This window comes from Apostichopus japonicus, chromosome 2, assembly GCF_037975245.1.
Source record: "Apostichopus japonicus isolate 1M-3 chromosome 2, ASM3797524v1, whole genome shotgun sequence".
Classification (NCBI taxonomy): Eukaryota; Metazoa; Echinodermata; class Holothuroidea; order Aspidochirotida; family Stichopodidae; genus Apostichopus; species Apostichopus japonicus.
Genome location: NC_092562.1, coordinates 1,556,629 through 1,574,505, shown reverse-complemented (window position 1 = coordinate 1,574,505; position 17,877 = coordinate 1,556,629). Strand labels below are relative to the sequence as shown.

General features: G+C 37.0%; 1 protein-coding gene across 1 annotated transcript in view; it reads left to right on the top strand.

Moving 5' to 3' along the window:
* The window catches only part of LOC139973485 (uncharacterized), a 60,955-nt gene that overhangs the window by 10,107 nt on the left and 32,971 nt on the right, over window positions 1-17,877 (top strand). Inside the window, exons 3-20 of the mRNA XM_071980214.1 lie at window positions 1,870-2,024; window positions 3,273-3,518; window positions 3,919-4,059; window positions 4,313-4,502; window positions 4,964-5,210; window positions 6,302-6,470; window positions 8,491-8,670; window positions 9,505-9,657; window positions 9,904-10,045; window positions 10,696-10,854; window positions 11,626-11,750; window positions 13,280-13,417; window positions 13,734-13,865; window positions 14,438-14,655; window positions 15,198-15,377; window positions 16,053-16,212; window positions 17,205-17,303; window positions 17,580-17,745. Of these exons, the coding sequence (XP_071836315.1) occupies window positions 1,870-2,024; window positions 3,273-3,518; window positions 3,919-4,059; window positions 4,313-4,502; window positions 4,964-5,210; window positions 6,302-6,470; window positions 8,491-8,670; window positions 9,505-9,657; window positions 9,904-10,045; window positions 10,696-10,854; window positions 11,626-11,750; window positions 13,280-13,417; window positions 13,734-13,865; window positions 14,438-14,655; window positions 15,198-15,377; window positions 16,053-16,212; window positions 17,205-17,303; window positions 17,580-17,745 (3,000 nt within the window). The remainder of the gene's footprint in view (window positions 1-1,869; window positions 2,025-3,272; window positions 3,519-3,918; window positions 4,060-4,312; window positions 4,503-4,963; window positions 5,211-6,301; window positions 6,471-8,490; window positions 8,671-9,504; window positions 9,658-9,903; window positions 10,046-10,695; window positions 10,855-11,625; window positions 11,751-13,279; window positions 13,418-13,733; window positions 13,866-14,437; window positions 14,656-15,197; window positions 15,378-16,052; window positions 16,213-17,204; window positions 17,304-17,579; window positions 17,746-17,877) is intronic.

Below are 17,877 nucleotides of genomic sequence, written 5' to 3'. Positions count from 1 at the left end.
TTAGTGAATGTTATCATGTGGGTTTATGTCAAATATTTGAAGGTCATTGTGTCAAAGTGTACTGTGATACAGCCAATATTCTATTTATGAATTCTTTTAAAATAAGAAGGTTTAATTAGTTAACCTAATTTTGTATGATATATATTAGCAACCAGCATACTGTAAGTAGGTAATTAACTTGAGAGCTGGTGGCTGACCACATTAGTGAATGTTATCATGTGAGTTTATGTTAAATATTTGAAGATGATTGTGTCATAGTGTACTGTAATACAGCCCATATTCTATTTATGAATTCTTTTAAAATAAAAGGGTTTAATTAAGTTTACCTGTTGCATGATATCTATTGAGGCATTGGTAGGTAAATTAACTTGAGAGCTAGTGGCTGACCAAATAGGTTTGTTGATGTTTGACCCCAAAAACAATGTCCCCCCCCCTTGTACAACTGTAAAAATCTAGCAGACTTAACTTGATTTTTACAATTGTTTCAAAAATGTAAAACAAATTTGTCCAGGGTTCTCAATTAGCAAGTCAGCAGGTTCAAGTCTGACTATTGTGTACAACGAAACCAAACATGCATGTTCCAGGGTTAAACCATGGATGTCTTTTTCCTGTTTTTTATTAGTGTTTTGGTATTTCAAGTTTTCTAGATAGAGAGAGAATCTCGTAAACACGGTGGGTTTGACTTTGTACAGTGGCTAATACAGGAAATCATGGAATGCTTGATTGGTTAGTTTAGAGGATATGGTAGATTTCGTTTTCCTGTACCACAGTTGTGAATTGGTCATTGTCATTATGAAACAAAACCTTTAGTGAGAAAGTACATAACCTCCAAATATATGCTAGAAGACCAGTACAGTCAGATATATGCTAGAAAATGAGAAAGCCAATTACGTAATAATATATTTTTTTCCCTTTCTTTCATTTGTTTGTTACAGTAAGTCAATAATTGAATTGAAATGAGGACTGGCAGTGGTATTTGGTATCATGTGCAGGCAGCAGTATTAGACTTGGTCAGAATTCAAACACAGTTACTAATATTTAAGTTTAATTTGGCTATTTGGGTTTTGAACACTTCAAGTGTATACATACTGTATACTGTTAAGTCTCTTCATATGTAACGCCAAAAGGGTTGACATCATGATCATCATCATATGTTTATACATCATCATTTTATGGTATATCTTACATCTCCAACGTACCATTAGTCCTCATGTACTCTTACATCATCATAGTACTGTATATTATTGACCCCTTTGGCTTTCCATACCTTGACAGCAATTGCAGTACTGCAAAAGTGAAGGTTATCTTTTCAGATAATGCCTTGCCACATAGGCACTTGAGAATTGTGACCTAGATGTTATTAAAAGTACATCACTTGAGGTTATGCGAACAAAGTTAACCATTGCTTCACACAGTTAACACTTGTCGGAAGTTGAGATCATAAATATGCAATGCATTGGTGATTGATCGCTAAAATTGTTTATTCGTCAAATCTGACCCAGAAAAAATGAAGAAAATAACCTGTGTCTTACCGTTACTGTACTTTCTGTAACTTAACAGTACTTTACAATCACAGTGACAAAGGCACCGTGTCAAAAAGAGGAGAGCTAGATCCTGCTCAGCTGAGGATGAATCAATATGAAACAGTAGGGATTGTCTCTGCAGACCAGCAGGGTCTATTGAATGAAACTGCAGAGCACAAGAGATTAACTCCTACCCAGCTTAGCTAAAGCTAGCTGCAGCTCCCTCAGCCTTTAACATGGTTCCTACACATTATAATCTGCTACTGTTAAAGGCTGGTTGGGAACAAAAAGTTTGGAACTCGTTTGAATTCTGAAAATAATGTTTCTTTTTCTACTCCTTTCACAGCACCCAGTGGCTTCGACGAAGGTCGTACCTATGTATATTCATATAGCACCGAAACAGATTCATCTATTCAGCAGGAGGAATACGGGTCTTCAAAGTTAACAGTAAATTGTGAGGCAAGATTAGAAGTATTAGGGACTTGTGAAATTGTTTTAGAGGTAAGAAAATGAAATCAGTTAACCTACTGTAATTGATCCAGAATATGTCATCAAAGTTCTTTTAAAACTGAAAACAGAAACTGACCAGTATTTGCTATTACTACATAGTTTAAGTCAATCCCTATCCCACCCCCTCCACCCAACCCCCCTCACGCCAACTTTTAAAAAATGAAAGAAAGGTAAACAAGAAAATGAGTCACCAAGATATCATTCAAACAGTGGTCACAAATTCAGGACCCCCCCAAAGTAAGCTTTGAGCTTGTTAGCTTTGATTGTAGAGAGTTGGAATTTGCTAAATTGAAGCATCAGCCAAGTGCTGGAAACCCTAGTCAAATCTTTTGCTCTTTTGGCTTTTTAAACTGCATTGTTTCCATTGTAAAGTAGAAATGTTCCCCAAACACTTTGCTCACATTTGAGAGCACAGGTGGCATCTGATACAGCCAGTGTGATTGTATTGTCAAATGCCTGCGTACTCCAGATCAGGACCCCACAATCTTCACCTCCGTATAGGGGAGGATCCTGACTCAATGGTGATCAAGGTTGTAGCACTGTGAATGCTTGGGAATTATGCATTACCTGATATTACTAGAACTTACTGTTACTTGCCCATGTCACATTCCCATAAACACAGAGAGACCCACCCGAGTGCACCGTCAATGGCTAGCTAATTTGTATACCAAAATCATTGTGAATTGTTGACACTTGCAATATACTCTTTGATTCAACAATCTTGATTCACCAGCCATTCTCAAATGTGGGGGCGTCTCACTCTGGTCTGGTAGCACCATGTGTTTAAATATGAAATTAAGTGAGATAATTGTTCAAAATCAAGAGGGCAGTGGGTAAGAATTAATTGGAACCCTCTGACACACTGTAAAGAGAAGAAAAAAAGTAATATGAAAACTGGCTATACAGTATATACGCACCCTAGAAGCAAAATATTAACGTCACCTAAAACCGAGGCCAAAAAGGTGTACATGCACTGACATCTTTACTGTATCGTAACAACTCTACGAGCAGCGGTGTTAATACTACGCATAACAATACAGAGTACAAGCAGCTGGGACTATCACGTCCCTGACACGTCTGTCAATAGCAACAATTTAATACTGCACAAAAGAATATTGCCCATACACCGCTAAACTACCAAACATGTTATACTGCTCTCTGTTCTTGTAAATTTGACAGAGTCCATTATGTATTTACTGTACCTATAACCCTAGACACTATCTTCTATTTGCATGGTAGCTTCGAGATGTCTCTGTACAAGAGACAGACGGGAATGGTGACACCATTACATCTCCAAATGAGGAGTCCTTCAGGGAACACCTCACAAGAAACAGACTCAGGTTTGGAATGCAACGTGGTACGGTCACCTCAGTCTGTCCTTCTCCTGATGAGGCTGTTTGGGTGACCAACTTTAAACGAGGTGTCTTGTCAGCTCTCCAATTAACATTGCCAAGTATCAGATCTGAATCAGAGACTATCATTGAGGTAAAGTATGGTGGTAAAAGCTGTTTTCTTAAATATAAGCTCTTCGCCTTTATTTTCAAACACGTTTTGTCTTTGTTTTTTTTTTGGAAACGATAGGTGAAACATTTCATGTGAAAGAACAAATAAAATCGTTCCCTGATTAGATTGGTTTAAAGAAAATAACCTTTTCTGATTCCTTACTGGAGGCCTAAGGAATCTTTGCAATGATGATTATGTGTGTGTGTGTGCTCGAGTGTACGCCTGAACCGACGCATCAATCAGTTCATGTGTGTATGTAAGGGTTTAATTTGACTTCTTCAAAAATAAAGTAACATTTGAAAACTTGACTACCTTTACTGTACACTTCTTGATAACTCAGTGGAGTGATGTCTAATGTTTTCAATATTTTGTTTCGGTATAGTCGACTGTCTCAGGGAAATGTCCGACTAATGTCTTTTCGGAAGAAGAAGGAATGGTGACCAAGCACAAGGACTTCACAAAATGTGAGGGCCGTTACAATATGGACGCTATCATCCCAGGCATTCAGCTGGTACCTTATGCAGTAAGTCAACATATATCATATATATAAACTGCATTTTGGTGTTTGAGCTGGTAACTTTTGCATTGTTCTTACCCAAGCCATGTCATAACAAAGAACTTGCTGGATATGTAATGTATAAATATAACCACATTTTAGTTGGCAATGGTACTGCAAAGTATTACGGTTGCATAAGTTGTTTAACTTCTTTAGAGTACAACAGTTAAACTTTCTTGGGCAAAATATAATATTTTCTTTGAACTTACTTAATAAACAGCCTTCCACAAATGCCATCACCAGCGAGCAGCAGTGTCGCCAAGAGCACAATGGGGATTACGTGACATTCTCTGAATGTCGTGAGAGGCACATCCTCTTTCCTATTGCAGACCCACCCACTGGACCAATCTCCACTGTCTCTCAGAGGTTGACCTTTGACAGGATCATTAAAGCACCCTCTAATCATATAGGTAAGTGGGCTCTATCTTGAGCACAGGCTTTAAATAACAGGTCTGGATTCCTCTCTTACTTTAAATGCACCACTTCTCACCAGAGTCACTGAAGTTAATTGAAAACTGCTTTTTGTCCGAAATATTTCAAATTTTACCTTTTGTTTTAAATTTCACTGTCTTCCTTTCTGGATCTCGTGGGACAGACTCAAGTGTTTTTTCACCCATATGTCACATAAGTACCACAAAATGAGTGAATTATTTTTGGTTCAGTTTCGACAAACAATTGCGATCACTTTTGTCAATAAACTGTTGTCAAGACCATTTCAAGCTGGTTAGTATCGGACACATTTCAAAATTAAAATTGGGAACGTTCAACATTGCTGGAACTTGTTCTTGACTAGTCAACTTCTGACATTGAAAATGGAATAAATTATCATCGTCAACGAAAAATATGAAATATTTTGTTGTCTGTTTTCTAGTGGAGCGTATTGAAGACAGGAAGTCGATCCTTTATGAGCATCATAGTCACATGGAGGAGGGAAAGACAGACTCTACCAGAGCCAACCAACTGGTGTCAGATCTATGTGAGTCCCTTACAAATGGAGTGGACACTGGAACCGCCAAACTCTACACGTCAGTCATCCATGAGATGCGCCGACTAGAAGCTAACACTCTGGCTGGGGTATTGGCATCCGCTTCTTGTGAAGGCTACCAAAGTAGCCTGGAGTGAGTTGAAATTCAGTTTTTTTCCTGAGATAAATTTCACAATCATCTTACCTATTGTTTGATAATTCATTCGCATATATATATATATATGCCATGTGAAGGAGGGGTTCTATTCTTAAATGTTTGCCTCCGAAGCCAAATTACACACACGGTAAAACAGAACTTCGATGCTAAGGATTCTAATTCGTACTGGTGCCTAGATCTAATTAAATGCAAGGATTAAATTAAAGAGGTTAGAAATTTGAAAAATTGAAAGTTGTAATTCAAAATTGTCTTGGTTGTCTTTTAATAGCAACAACATCATTGCAGATGAACTGCAAGAGCTCTTGGCTTGCTTATAGAATTTTACCAAGGCTGTACCATATACACTGAAAAAAAAGAAAAGAAAAAGTGTTTGGTAGATAAAGGTGGGGGGAGGGGTTCTCATACCAACTTGTGGACATAGACTAATCAGCGAGGATATATAAAATTTGTAATTTTTTGGTTTCAGAAATGTAAGCACATGCAATAGTAACACTTCTTCCTTCACAAAACCTAGTTTGCCAATTTTCATTTCTTCATTTGAAAGCAATATTTTTGCATAACAACACATCAATGTCATTAATGTTACCTACGTAAAGGTCCCATTATTTTGTAATTGAAGTACTTAGGTCTTCAGAATCTTCAGTCTTCAAATGAGTTCAGGTTTTCATACGTCTATCAAGGATATCGTTTTCATGAGTTTTTGAAGAATTTGTGTCAAAGGCATCTAGGCAATGATGGTGTCATTTGTCAAGTAATAACTTACTACATATTTCAATATTTTGCACTAATTCAAAATGTAGCAGAAAGTCCATATAAGACTTGACAGTATTTCTTTCACATCAGTTTTAAGTGATGGATGTAAAGGCTTGAGAGGAAAAAAATGTTAGAAAAGTTACTTAGTAACGTTAACTCCAGTTCCTTGATTTTCTCTCTAAGAACATAATAACCTAACATGAGGTGGAAGACTGCCATACCTATTTACACACACTCTGGACACTTTCAACCGGACTGTTGCAATAAGCAATCTTATCTCACCATTAAGTTGCTTTCTGTTTCCTCTTCAAAAGGCAACTTCTAGGTGATGCTTTAAGGGACTGCCAGAGCACAGGCTGTGTAGAGATCATGGTCAACCTCATTCAGGACAACACTGTTGAAGATGAAGATGTCATCAATCGTTGGATCACCTCACTCAGCTTTGCCAAGCATCCTACCAAAGAGATGGTCACCAATTTAATGGTCAGATTTTTCATCATGATTCCTTTATAAAAAGATGACTTCCAACCAAAAAATGAGTTGTTGTGTCTTCAATAACTGATTAAAAAAAATGACATTTTATCAGTGCAGGTTGCATTTTGAAATCTTTTCACTCTGCAGCTCCATATTTTTTTTTTTTGTGAACTTGCTGGCTGAAAATAATTGTGCCGAAAGTTCAAAGTTCTTGTACTTGCCAAAGTTTTGCCATAATAAAGGTGCATTTGTCATACCATGAAGGATTGGGGTGATGTGGGTTTTGATAAGGAACGATTTGTAAAAATTAAAAAATGTATGAAAGGTCAATCAAGGTCATTTTGTGATGATGGATGCCCTGTTGATTCATAAGAAACTGCAAAAGGACAATTTTTCGTGATAATTTTAGAGTTTCTGCAAGTTTCTCTTTAACTTTGTGTAGCAGACACTAAGCAGCATGAAACATCCTGTCTTACAATTGGTAGTAGTTTTTTTCCAAAGTTATATGAACATATCAGCTTGAATGGAAAAAGAAAAGCGGCGTTTGATGCAGTCTGTGTATGATGTCACAAATTATCACTTCATGTCTTAACCAAAGAAAACCCTCAAAACCATTTTAAATCTCATTTTGGAAAGGGCAAAGAAATATTTGTCTAGAAAGTGATTTGAACCAGTGACTCCAGGAACACAAGTCCTTAGCTTTGCCAATTGAGGCCATCCAGTCTGCAGTTGATGGTCAGTCCCTATAAAGCTACTTCTTTGCTGGGTGGGGGGAGGGGGGAAGAGGGGAGGATGTCAGGCAAGTGGGGTGACTGTTTCCTCTTCCAAAGGATAGGATGGAATTTTCTGACAAAGTTTCTGATATTTTGCAAGAGAGTATTGTGTTTTGTGAAGAGCAACAGTCGATCCGATATATCAATATCTATTACCGATACACACAAACATGGTTTGTGACCAGATACATCATATCTGATGTTCTGGTATCTCATCAACAGAATAAGCTGTGAAACTGGGATATGGATCAGTGTACTTTCATTCTACTTACACTTTGATCATGTGTTTTACTGTAAATGTAAGCATTTGTTGTGCTTCCAATAAAAGAAACATTCCACACGTTTAAATCTATACACAGTTTCTTGGACACTGTTGGGAAAGATAGCAACGTAACATGAATTCAAAAGTATACTTTTCATTTAACAATCCACTATTTAGTTGAAGTTATCATTTACAAAATTAAATATTGATAATAAGGACTTTGTTTGAGTATCTTATATATGTTGGTATAAATCTATTGACAGTGTTAATAAAGTTCATTGGGTAGAAGTTGAAAGCAATTGTTTACTTTTCATTGTGCATTAATGTCTATGTTGACATAAATATTCTTTATCCAGTAACAACAGATTAAAAAATGTTTCTATGAATAAAACAAAACCAGTGGTTGATAGATGTCTCTTGGTTATAACTGAATGAGAACCAACACTGCTCTAGAAAGTCCAGGTTAGCTTGGCATATACTGATAACATACTATGCAGCATGTGATTGGATTATAATAAAGATAAAATAAAGAAACAATATCCATGATCAGAATATATTTAGGAATAATTAGTAACTGTCATTGTAAACAATACATACCACTGGGTGTATTAATACTACATTCATTCTGATACTGCTGGATGTATTAATTCTACATTCATCCCGATACTGCTGGACATATTAATTCTACATTCATCCAGATACCACTGGACATATTAATTCTACGTTCATCCAGATACCGCTGGGCGTATTAATGCTACATTCATCCCAATACCACTGGGCGTATTAATTCTACATTCATCCAGAAAACGCTGGACATATTAATTCTAGTCATCCCGGTATCGCTGGACGTATTAATACTAGTCATCCAGATACTGCTGGTCGCATTACTACTACATTCATTCCGATACTGCTGGACGTACAAAGAAAATGATGTGAAATGTTCTAATTTTTCTTAATTTCTTTCCCCTCTTTTTGTTGGCTTTCATGAATACAGGAGTTAGCTGACCAAGAAACTATCAACAAGAATCTCTTTTTCACCGTGACCACAATTATCAAGAACTACTGTAACCACGTCAACAAGGATTGCAAAGAAGAGACAGAAATCACTGGGGCTTTAAATTTCTTTGAGGATTTACTTGGTTCGAGATGCAGATACAGTGACAAGCAGGAGAAGGTTCGTCTCTGCCTCCTCTTCTTCTTCAAAGTTTGGAAATTTGTCATTAAAAGAATTGAAAAAAAAAAAAAAAAACATAATAGACAGTCATTCCTTTGCTGCTAGCATGCTAACAGTCGGTTGTGACTTTTGAGTTGTTCAATACAACAGATAAACATTTGCATGCTGCTCAGTACAGTCCAAAGTTCCAACCAATATGCCAAAGAAATCTTCTTTAACTTGGTATGTTGGGTTCAGATAGTGAAAAGGAATGACTTAATAATTATAAATTGTGAAAAAAAAATACAATAAATAACAAATGTGTAATTTTGTAGGATTTGCAAAATCTCAGGCTATTTCTGCGGCCACTTGTCCACACTTAACACCAAGTCAACCTATTTTCATAGTTAACAGGATTCTGGAACCCAAACGGCTGTATTGTTGTTTGTCATATCTATAAGGTTTTCACAAATTGTTATTTAAGTGTAATATGCTATAAATAACTTTTAGCAGACATTTTGCAACCCAAAGTAGTCACTCTCAGTTGATGAATAGCACTACCTTTGTACCATTAATTTATTAATAATTAACATTGGTTTGTAGGTGTTTTAATTTTAGCTTCAGCCAAAAACCTAGAATGGGTTTTTATACTTTATGAATGATACTCCTGTGTTGTGTGTTTCATTCGCTTATAATTTATTTAATTTTTTTACTTCACTTGCTTAGAATTAAATTCTGTTATATTTGAAGTGTTTAAACCCTGTACGGTTGTTCCTGAATACAATGCACAGCATTTAATTTAAGAGCCTATCTCTTAAAATAATCTGTTGTGTTCTTTTCCTCTCCCACCTGTAGAGGAAAATGATAGTTGCCCTCCATGCTCTTGGCAATGCTGGCATTTACAGACGGTCTATAAGGAAGTGCTACGAGTCTGAATCCACCGACATCGCTCTGAGAGTAGCAGCCTTGCAAGCTATTAAGGAAATGTCCTGTGAGACTCAGGAACAGGTAAGACAACGTTAAATGAGGTTCAAAGGGACCTGCAGGTTTGCAGGTTTATTGGTAGCCTTTCTTGTAACATATTACAAGCAAAGTGTATGTTTTTTGTACTCATGTCTTGACTTGGTGAGAAAAGTTACATTGCAAGCACAGCTAGCCACTTTCAAAGTTGCTAGTTTAAACAGACGTCAGGTTTGACTTTGTGACATTTATTAAAACCAAGTTTTTAATGTTTTTATCTCCCCTTGCACACAGGACGGTATGATTGCCATACTCATGAAGACTTCCCAGGATAGCGAACTGAGGATCTCAGCCTACAAAGCTCTGATGTCTTGTCCAAGACAAGAAGTCTTGGATGTGGTTGTTACTCTGCTAGATGAGGAAATGTCAAACCAAGGTAAACTTGTTCTCACTATCACAAGCTTCATCACGACTATATTCATTTCTGATTGCACCGTTTTGATTAAATCTGGAGTTGGTCATCTACGGTAATGTACTTTTAAACATAGAATATACAATTATTACCTTAAATGGTGATTCACATTGTTGTACACTGTTTGGGGTGTTTCAATATGCTTAAAACTCAAAAGAGTTAACTAACAAGCACATACATCAAAGCCACTCACTTTGCTATGTTTCTTGAATTTGACCGACTCTTGGCAGAGAAGGCAGCGTTATTTGTATTGTTTGAGACCTGTCTGATTAACCTTGACGTAGATATTGTCAAATGACACACACTAGCTGAAAATTGAAATCTGGGGTTTCAGGCATCTGCCAAAGTACATTGTGAAACAACTCAGCACCATTGCAAAGCTTAAGAATGATAATATTAGCCTAGGCTGTTTTATCTGCCAAAGTACATTGTGAAACACCACCATTGCAAAGCCTAAGAATGATAATATTAGCCTAGGCTGTTTTATATCTGAGATAAAGCTATATGTAAATTGCTCATTCTGGGTTCACTTCCATTGTAATAATGTGCATACGAGCACATATCCGCTAATGCTCTCCTTCAACAATGTGACCATTCATGTCAATACATTTCAGTCGGCAGCTACATTGTCAGTCACATGAAGAACATCCAAGCTAGTGAGGATCCTCTGAAAGCAGAACAAAGGGCTGTACTACAAGACCATCCAATCACTGCCAAGTTCTTGGACGATCCAATGAAGTTTTCCCACAACGCTGAGTGGTCATGGTACAATGGTGAGTCTAAGAATAGAACAGTTTCTTCAAGGCTATTAATTGAATTAAATTCTAAATAATAACTTTTTCCTTAGTAATAACATAGTAATAATTAGGTATTTGCTGGATTCAGTGTTGATATCATTATTTCAGTTAACAAAACATGCCAATTCCCATTCTTTGCTATAATGCTAAATAAATGTAAAAATTCTCTTAAAAAATAGAAGAACGTGGTAGCGAGAACTAAGGTAGATCCCTATTAACGTATGTGCAATGACAAAGTAGTTTGAAAATCTGCAGTCAGCACATTCTCAGGCAGGTGATGTTAATATATATTTATCTTGAACTGTGATGTTAGAGCATATCTAATGGTTGTGATATCACTCGGTACGTAAGAACGAAGCATTCAGTTGTTTGCAAACTTGTTCAGTTTGATTATAGCTGTTTTTGTTGACTTGGGGACCTCTCCCACATTCGTGTTCGCTTAAGCTTCGTAAAAATAACTGCCTGATTATCATGTTGCAAATCTACTCTCTCTCTCTCTTGGTGAATTCACTTCCTTGATAATCTTCCTAGTTTGAAGTCTTGATCAAAGAAAATTACTAAGATAATTTGGGAAAGGCAAAGAACTTTGACAGGAACTTGAGCCAGTGATGTCTGGATAACTTAAAGAATCATAAAGTTGAGGTCAAAGCTCATGCAAGTCGCCATTTCTTTGATCTTCCAAAGTTGTAAATCTTGTGTTAAAAAAGCAAAAATACTACAACTCATGTACTGTGATTTCTTCTTCAGAAACAACTGGTTATGGTATTGGTGGTGAAGGTGACATCATTTTCTCTTCCAACTCCTTCCTTCCTCGACAAATGTCTGCCAAGGGCCAGTTTGATGCTTTTGGATACGCCTTTGAAGCATTTGAGGTAACAGATTTTGTTGTTGTGTGTGGGTGGTTAATACTATTAATATCCCTTGTTGTGACAAACTGCTTATGAAACAAAGAAAGAAGTGGTAATTACACAACAAAGGGACAACAACAAACCCACTTTAAGGTTATGATGGCACGTTAAATATTTTAGTAACTAACTTTGAAAATAATGCTTTATCGAACAAAGAAACAACTTCTGCATGTAGCGGAAAGCAAAAAGAATTAGCACTTACAGAATTCTCATGTAGGAGCTGCATTGGGCAATTGTTCATCATTTAGGGATTTGTATTACACAACTTGTTAAATTTTCATGTGATGGCTATCTAAGAGGGTTTGGGAAATTTTAAGTTATGTTATTGATAACAGATCAGCATTGTTACTCCTTTACAGTATAAAGAGTGATACGATGGTAGAGTACTAGTCTTATTTGCTTTCACAACTTCTAAAAACCACAGACAGCATTTTTCCAACCCCCATGTTGAATTGATAGTCACACTTACATCAATACAATACTTGAAAACAGATTATCATTGATAGGTAGTTTTGTTTGTAATCTAAAGGTGTTTTGAACATATATATGCCTTGACTGAACATGAAATGTGTTAAAGGGTTAACTTGATGTATGGTTGATTGAACATAACCCTGTACCTTAGCTGGCTAAACCATGTCTTACTCCAGGAAAGCAGTATTTAGTAGAGGGTCTGTGATGTCATGTCATCTTTACTTTCCTATAATAATTATCTTATTGAGTTATCCTATACATCTTGTTCTTTTGGAATGTTTGCGTAGCTTTCAATGACCTCTGAATTTCATAAAAATGTCAAAAATGTTATTTCACCTCTGTTAGAAGGTATGAAGAGGATAACAAACAAGTTTCAGGTCAATTTCAGGTCAATTTCCCTGACGACAACATTTCCTACTGCTGTTGCCAGATGCATTCACAAAAATATCACCAACTTTTGCCGACTTGATATCATCTTCTTACAAGATGCTATGAGAAGTTAACTTTAATATAAAGAAAGACAAAAAGAAAATCACAGCAAATATTATTATAAATTTAGCAATCATCTTCTGCTACTGGGATTTCCCTTGAATTTTTGCAAAATTGCAGCCGTGTCTTTACAAAGAAAGTGTGCTTTACTTTGTAATTCAGATGTAAATGAAAGAATACTCCCTTGCAAAACAGATAATGATCTATTTCCAAGACATCAACCTTTTGCAAGGTATCAACAGCCATTGGCTTTGTTTTTGCTGCAGAGCTGCTATGTTTCAAGTGGCAATTGTTCCTGAATGAAAGTGTATACATGGTTTAAAATGGGCTATTTTCCTCTTTAATACCTGGTTATTTTATCATTTAATGGATCGTCCTCAGGAATTTGCTCAGTGGAAAAAAATTCCTTTCTGAAATATGTTTGACAAATCCTGGAAAAAACAAAGGATAGTTTTGACAATTTTTGTTTCAATTCCCCCTTCCCCTCATTTTCTATTTCTTTTTCTCTTTCTTTCATGCCTTCTTTTTCTCAGCTTGGTGGTCGCGTCGAAGGGCTAGAGCGTCTTCTCGAGTCGGTCTTTGCTTCCGGTAAAGACGAAGGAGGAGAAGAAGAATCTCGCCAACGACGATCTCTCATCAAAGAAACCAAAATGAGAAATTTAATTGAAGATGTGAGTGAAAACTGATGGAAAACTTCTCACCCTTCCTATCATTATGTCTTTATATGCATGTCACAGTACAGGACTAGTGTCGTTGCACAGATGATAGTTACGATTCTACCTTGTACCAATATCGAACGACTGGGACATAAAATCCATATCCTAGTAGTAGCGTACATCCATATCTATTAGGAGCAGGAGTTTGTATCCTGGTGCAGATTGGAAGCTTTTTCACTGTTCCTACTTTTGACTCACCTGTCGTTCTCTGTGAACGACAGAAGAAAACTTTTCCATTTTTTCCTTTTATTCTATTTTTGAATTCATCCAGTTTGAAATGCTTGAAGGAAGTGAGGCTGATGGCCATGTCTACCTCAAGATGTTTGGTAATGCAGTCACGTTCTATGATACTGAAGACTTTAAAGAAATGTTTGCTACCAAAACACCTGAGGAGTATATAACTGTAAGTCAAACCTTTATATGTTGTGTTGTTTCTGTCCCAGCAAGGCTCCCCCTCTGAAGATCATTTTTATATTGGTTAAAATAACGTCCCAGGAAATGACTAATATCACAGCAATTAGTTCAGAAACTTAAGTTGTGACATGTTGAACTGTTTATTTCATTTGATCAGAATTGTGCATTGTGTATTATATAATAGCACTAGTCCTAACCTTTCTGGAAATGAATGATCATAATCCCCACCAACTTGATATGCATGAAACTGTGTGCTAGCATTTTCTACAGATCGTTATCGGTAAATATTTTTCAGAACTTGCGTCTTGTTTCATTTGACCAGCTGATCGGCATAATTAACCACCGGCTCTTAATCGAAATCGAAATTGAGGCTAAAGAAAGACTGATAAATCATTGCAAGTAACAAGAAGTGGCCTGGTTGTGATCATAAAAATGTTCAATATCGGTTTTGCCGTTATCGGCATAGAGGCTAAATCTTAGCCATACTGATATGCTCCCAAACGATCATCGCCGGTGCAACACTATATTTTTTCCCCCATTTTCTTCACCTGTCATCAATAGAAACTTGCTATGCTGGCCGTAGGAGAGACATATGAAATCAGCCAAGGTATGACTGTGGCCGAACACAAACTGTCCGTTCCTCTCGTTAACGGTTTGGAGCTGAGGATGTCAGTCAACGTCTCCTCTACACAGAGATTGAAAGCCAGTGGAAAATTGAACATCCTGGGCCTGGCAATGGATCCCAAGTCATTTGAAATTGATGGAACAGTTGAGCCAAGGTAAAGACAAGACAAGTGCTATAAACATAACAGCTTTATTTTGTTGTATTCTGTGCATGTTTTTGTCTCTTCTGTTACTGTTACTTGTCATTTAGCCTCTGAAGAAGATCCTGCTAGGATCGAAAACGTCAGGCCAACTTACTTTTACACATTCTATTTACACAGGCTCTCTAGTGGATAAGCAGTTTGCTAACAGTTTTATTTTATTTTGATTTAGCTTTATATTGTAAAATTAACCTCGTGAAGAGGAGAGACTTGAAGAAAGCAACACTTTTGGAGCAGGTCATATCGGAATGGACAAAAAAAAATCTGAAAAAGGAAAACAACAACCGCCTGATAACAGGAAAGACGGAAAATTGACCACAATGGGAGTGTGGGGGGTGTTGGGGGATTGGGATGAAGGTTGTTGGAAGTGGGGTGGAAAGGGGTGTTGGGGGAGGTGTGTGGAGTGATTAAAATGCCAAAGCAGTTTACATCAGAGCCAGAAATAACATGTTCCCATGGCGAAAATTTGTATGTTTTTCCTCATTTGAATTTCACAGTGCGTCAGCTGATGTGAGTTGCCTTATGGAAGTGGATGCTCACTGTGCAAGGATTGGTGTTAATTATGAGCTAGCTGCCCACACTGCCACATCTCTGAGTGGCAAGATTGCCTATGACGGTGGCAACCTTAAACTGCAGATGAGAGCACCAGAACAGAAACAGGAGCTTGTATCCATAAGGTTTGTATTTTAATGAAGAAAAGAAGAAAGAATAGTACCATAAGTTTGTAAAAGTGCATCTTTCATGATTGTTCAGCTAATTTCGTACAAGGACCATTTCATCAAATTAGGTGTCATACCTACCAAGTTTGGGCTTTTGTGTTCCAGTGTCTGAATGAGATAAACATGTTACTTGTCATTGTGTTCATTATGTGTAATCATTTCTATTCTAATTTATAAAAGGAAGGTAGGCTACAAATCAAGATAAACTATTTTGAGAAAGGACAGTTATTGAAATGTACATAGTGTAGCATCCCTTAATAACATAGCTATGTTTTCTGGAGTGACTGGAAAAAAACAAACCTTTTAAAAAAAAAAAAAATTATTCAGTCTGCAACAATGAACCCAATAATGTCAAATAAGTTGAACCTGTTCTTCAAGTGTGACACATAAAAGTTCTTCCATATGCCAGGTCTGCATTACCTCTAGTACCCTTGTACAGTAGACTGTATAGACTGTTGCAATTAGGCAATATCTTTTATTGGCTTTCCAAATGATTAAAAGTACTTAGGAGGGCACCACATACGAAAGGAAAGTTTGGGAGATTATGCTGACCAGTTTACTCTGGAATAACTATTTCACCTCTTTTACAGTGACAATAAATTGAAATATTTTCCCCCCTCGTGTCTGTCTCAGCTCAAAGGTCTTCTTCTTACATCAAGAGAAAATGGACATAATCCCAACGTCAGTCCTTCCTTTGACTCAGGAAAAGATATGCACGGGAGAATATCTTGAGGATGCTATCGGATTCCAGGTCTGTGGAGAGAGCAAATATCACCTGGACGAGATGCATCAGGTAGGTTGGATGTCAACCTGTACAGATGATTTAGATAGATTTAGGTTCTTGTTTTCTGGCAGTTTTGAAAGCTCAAATGCAAAAATATGAGGAGAAGTCTTTAAGAGACGTTTTCAGAAATTGTCAAATTTTTTACCGTATATTGTTAGGTTCCAAAACAGCAGGGGCGGGCAGGGAATTGATGAACAAGACTTTTGAAAGCCTTGTAAAATGGGAATATTACATTATTTGGTCAAACAAAATATCATCTTAGGTTTCATATGTAATATATGTCCATCTGGTTTGTTGAAACATCCTGTCACCAGTACTCCCCAGGCCCCAACACAAATTCTGCAAAGTGTATACAGATTTCATGTTATCTGTGTCATAAAATGATTACAAACGCAAACAAGCTGTAGAAATGTTGCCTGTGGGCTTTGCACCCTGCTGCCCATCTGTGTTCCGGAGGTACGGCTTGAAATGTTTGAATACCGATAGAGAAACCGATCTGCTTCAAGAACAGTTTGGTAATCCTCCGACACATCAGTGGCCCCCTTGTGTCTTCTAGTGCATTCAATATCACCTGTGAAATTGCTGCCATGTATGGTGCTAGCCCAGGCTATGATTGTCCCAAGAACCAGGTGAGGTTACCTAGAGAGTATGAAGGTCTCGACTGCAGTCTTGAAAGCTCAAATGTAAAAAATACTAGCGGAAGTCTTCAAGAGACTGTTGAAGAAATTTTCGAATTTCGTACCTAATATTGTTAAGTTTTGTAGAACTTTTTCAAACATGGATTCAATGTCTTCCCTGAGTGAGTTATCACATGAAATGGAATATATGAGAAGATTTTATGGGTAAAATGTAACATACCAAATGTTGTTTATTGTCACAGTAGGTTTTGTAACTAAACGAAGGCAAATACCACTTCATTTGAAATTTGGATTGGAAAGTTAAAATCATGGTTTTATAATTTGGCTGTTTTTGTTTGATAAATTGTTTTTGTTTATTTCCAGACCCCTATGAGTGGTACACATGAATTTATTCTGACTGCAGAGAAAGTGGAAGAGGACCTAACCACCTTCGATGTGGATGTATCGTACAGCCTAGACAGGGTACTTATCACCTTCAGTTTGTGTTTTGTATGAGTGAGGATGTATGCCTGTGGTTTATATGTTCTTCTTCTTCTTATTGTTTAAAGGCTGACGTAAGGCGTAAGATCAAAGTGGTTGGGACTACCCTATCTAGCATATATGGAATCAAGTTAAAAGTGTTTGAACTCTCTTTGAAAGGATGTCAGTGAAAAGATTGTTGTTGATGACATCATCATTTCATATATGAAGGTCCTTGAAACGAAGACTATTTGAGTGGACGATTTCTTCTCTCCTCAGAAAATGGTCGAGAACCAGAAAGAAGAGACAGATAACTTTCATTTGATGTTCGGTACTCCCAACACTCAGCGACAGAGGACCTACGGACTCGACTGGAGCTTCAACCGGTTGAGTAGGGAATTCACTGCTGACTTAACTTGCCCCCATCATATCAGCCATTTGGAAGGTATGGCCTTAAAAGAGTGGATAACGAGTCCAAATGGTGGTTCTTTCATAGGTTTTCAGATATATAAAGAGTATATATATAAGAATCAATTTAATGAAGATTATTTAGAAAATGTCTTCAATGCAACTTTAA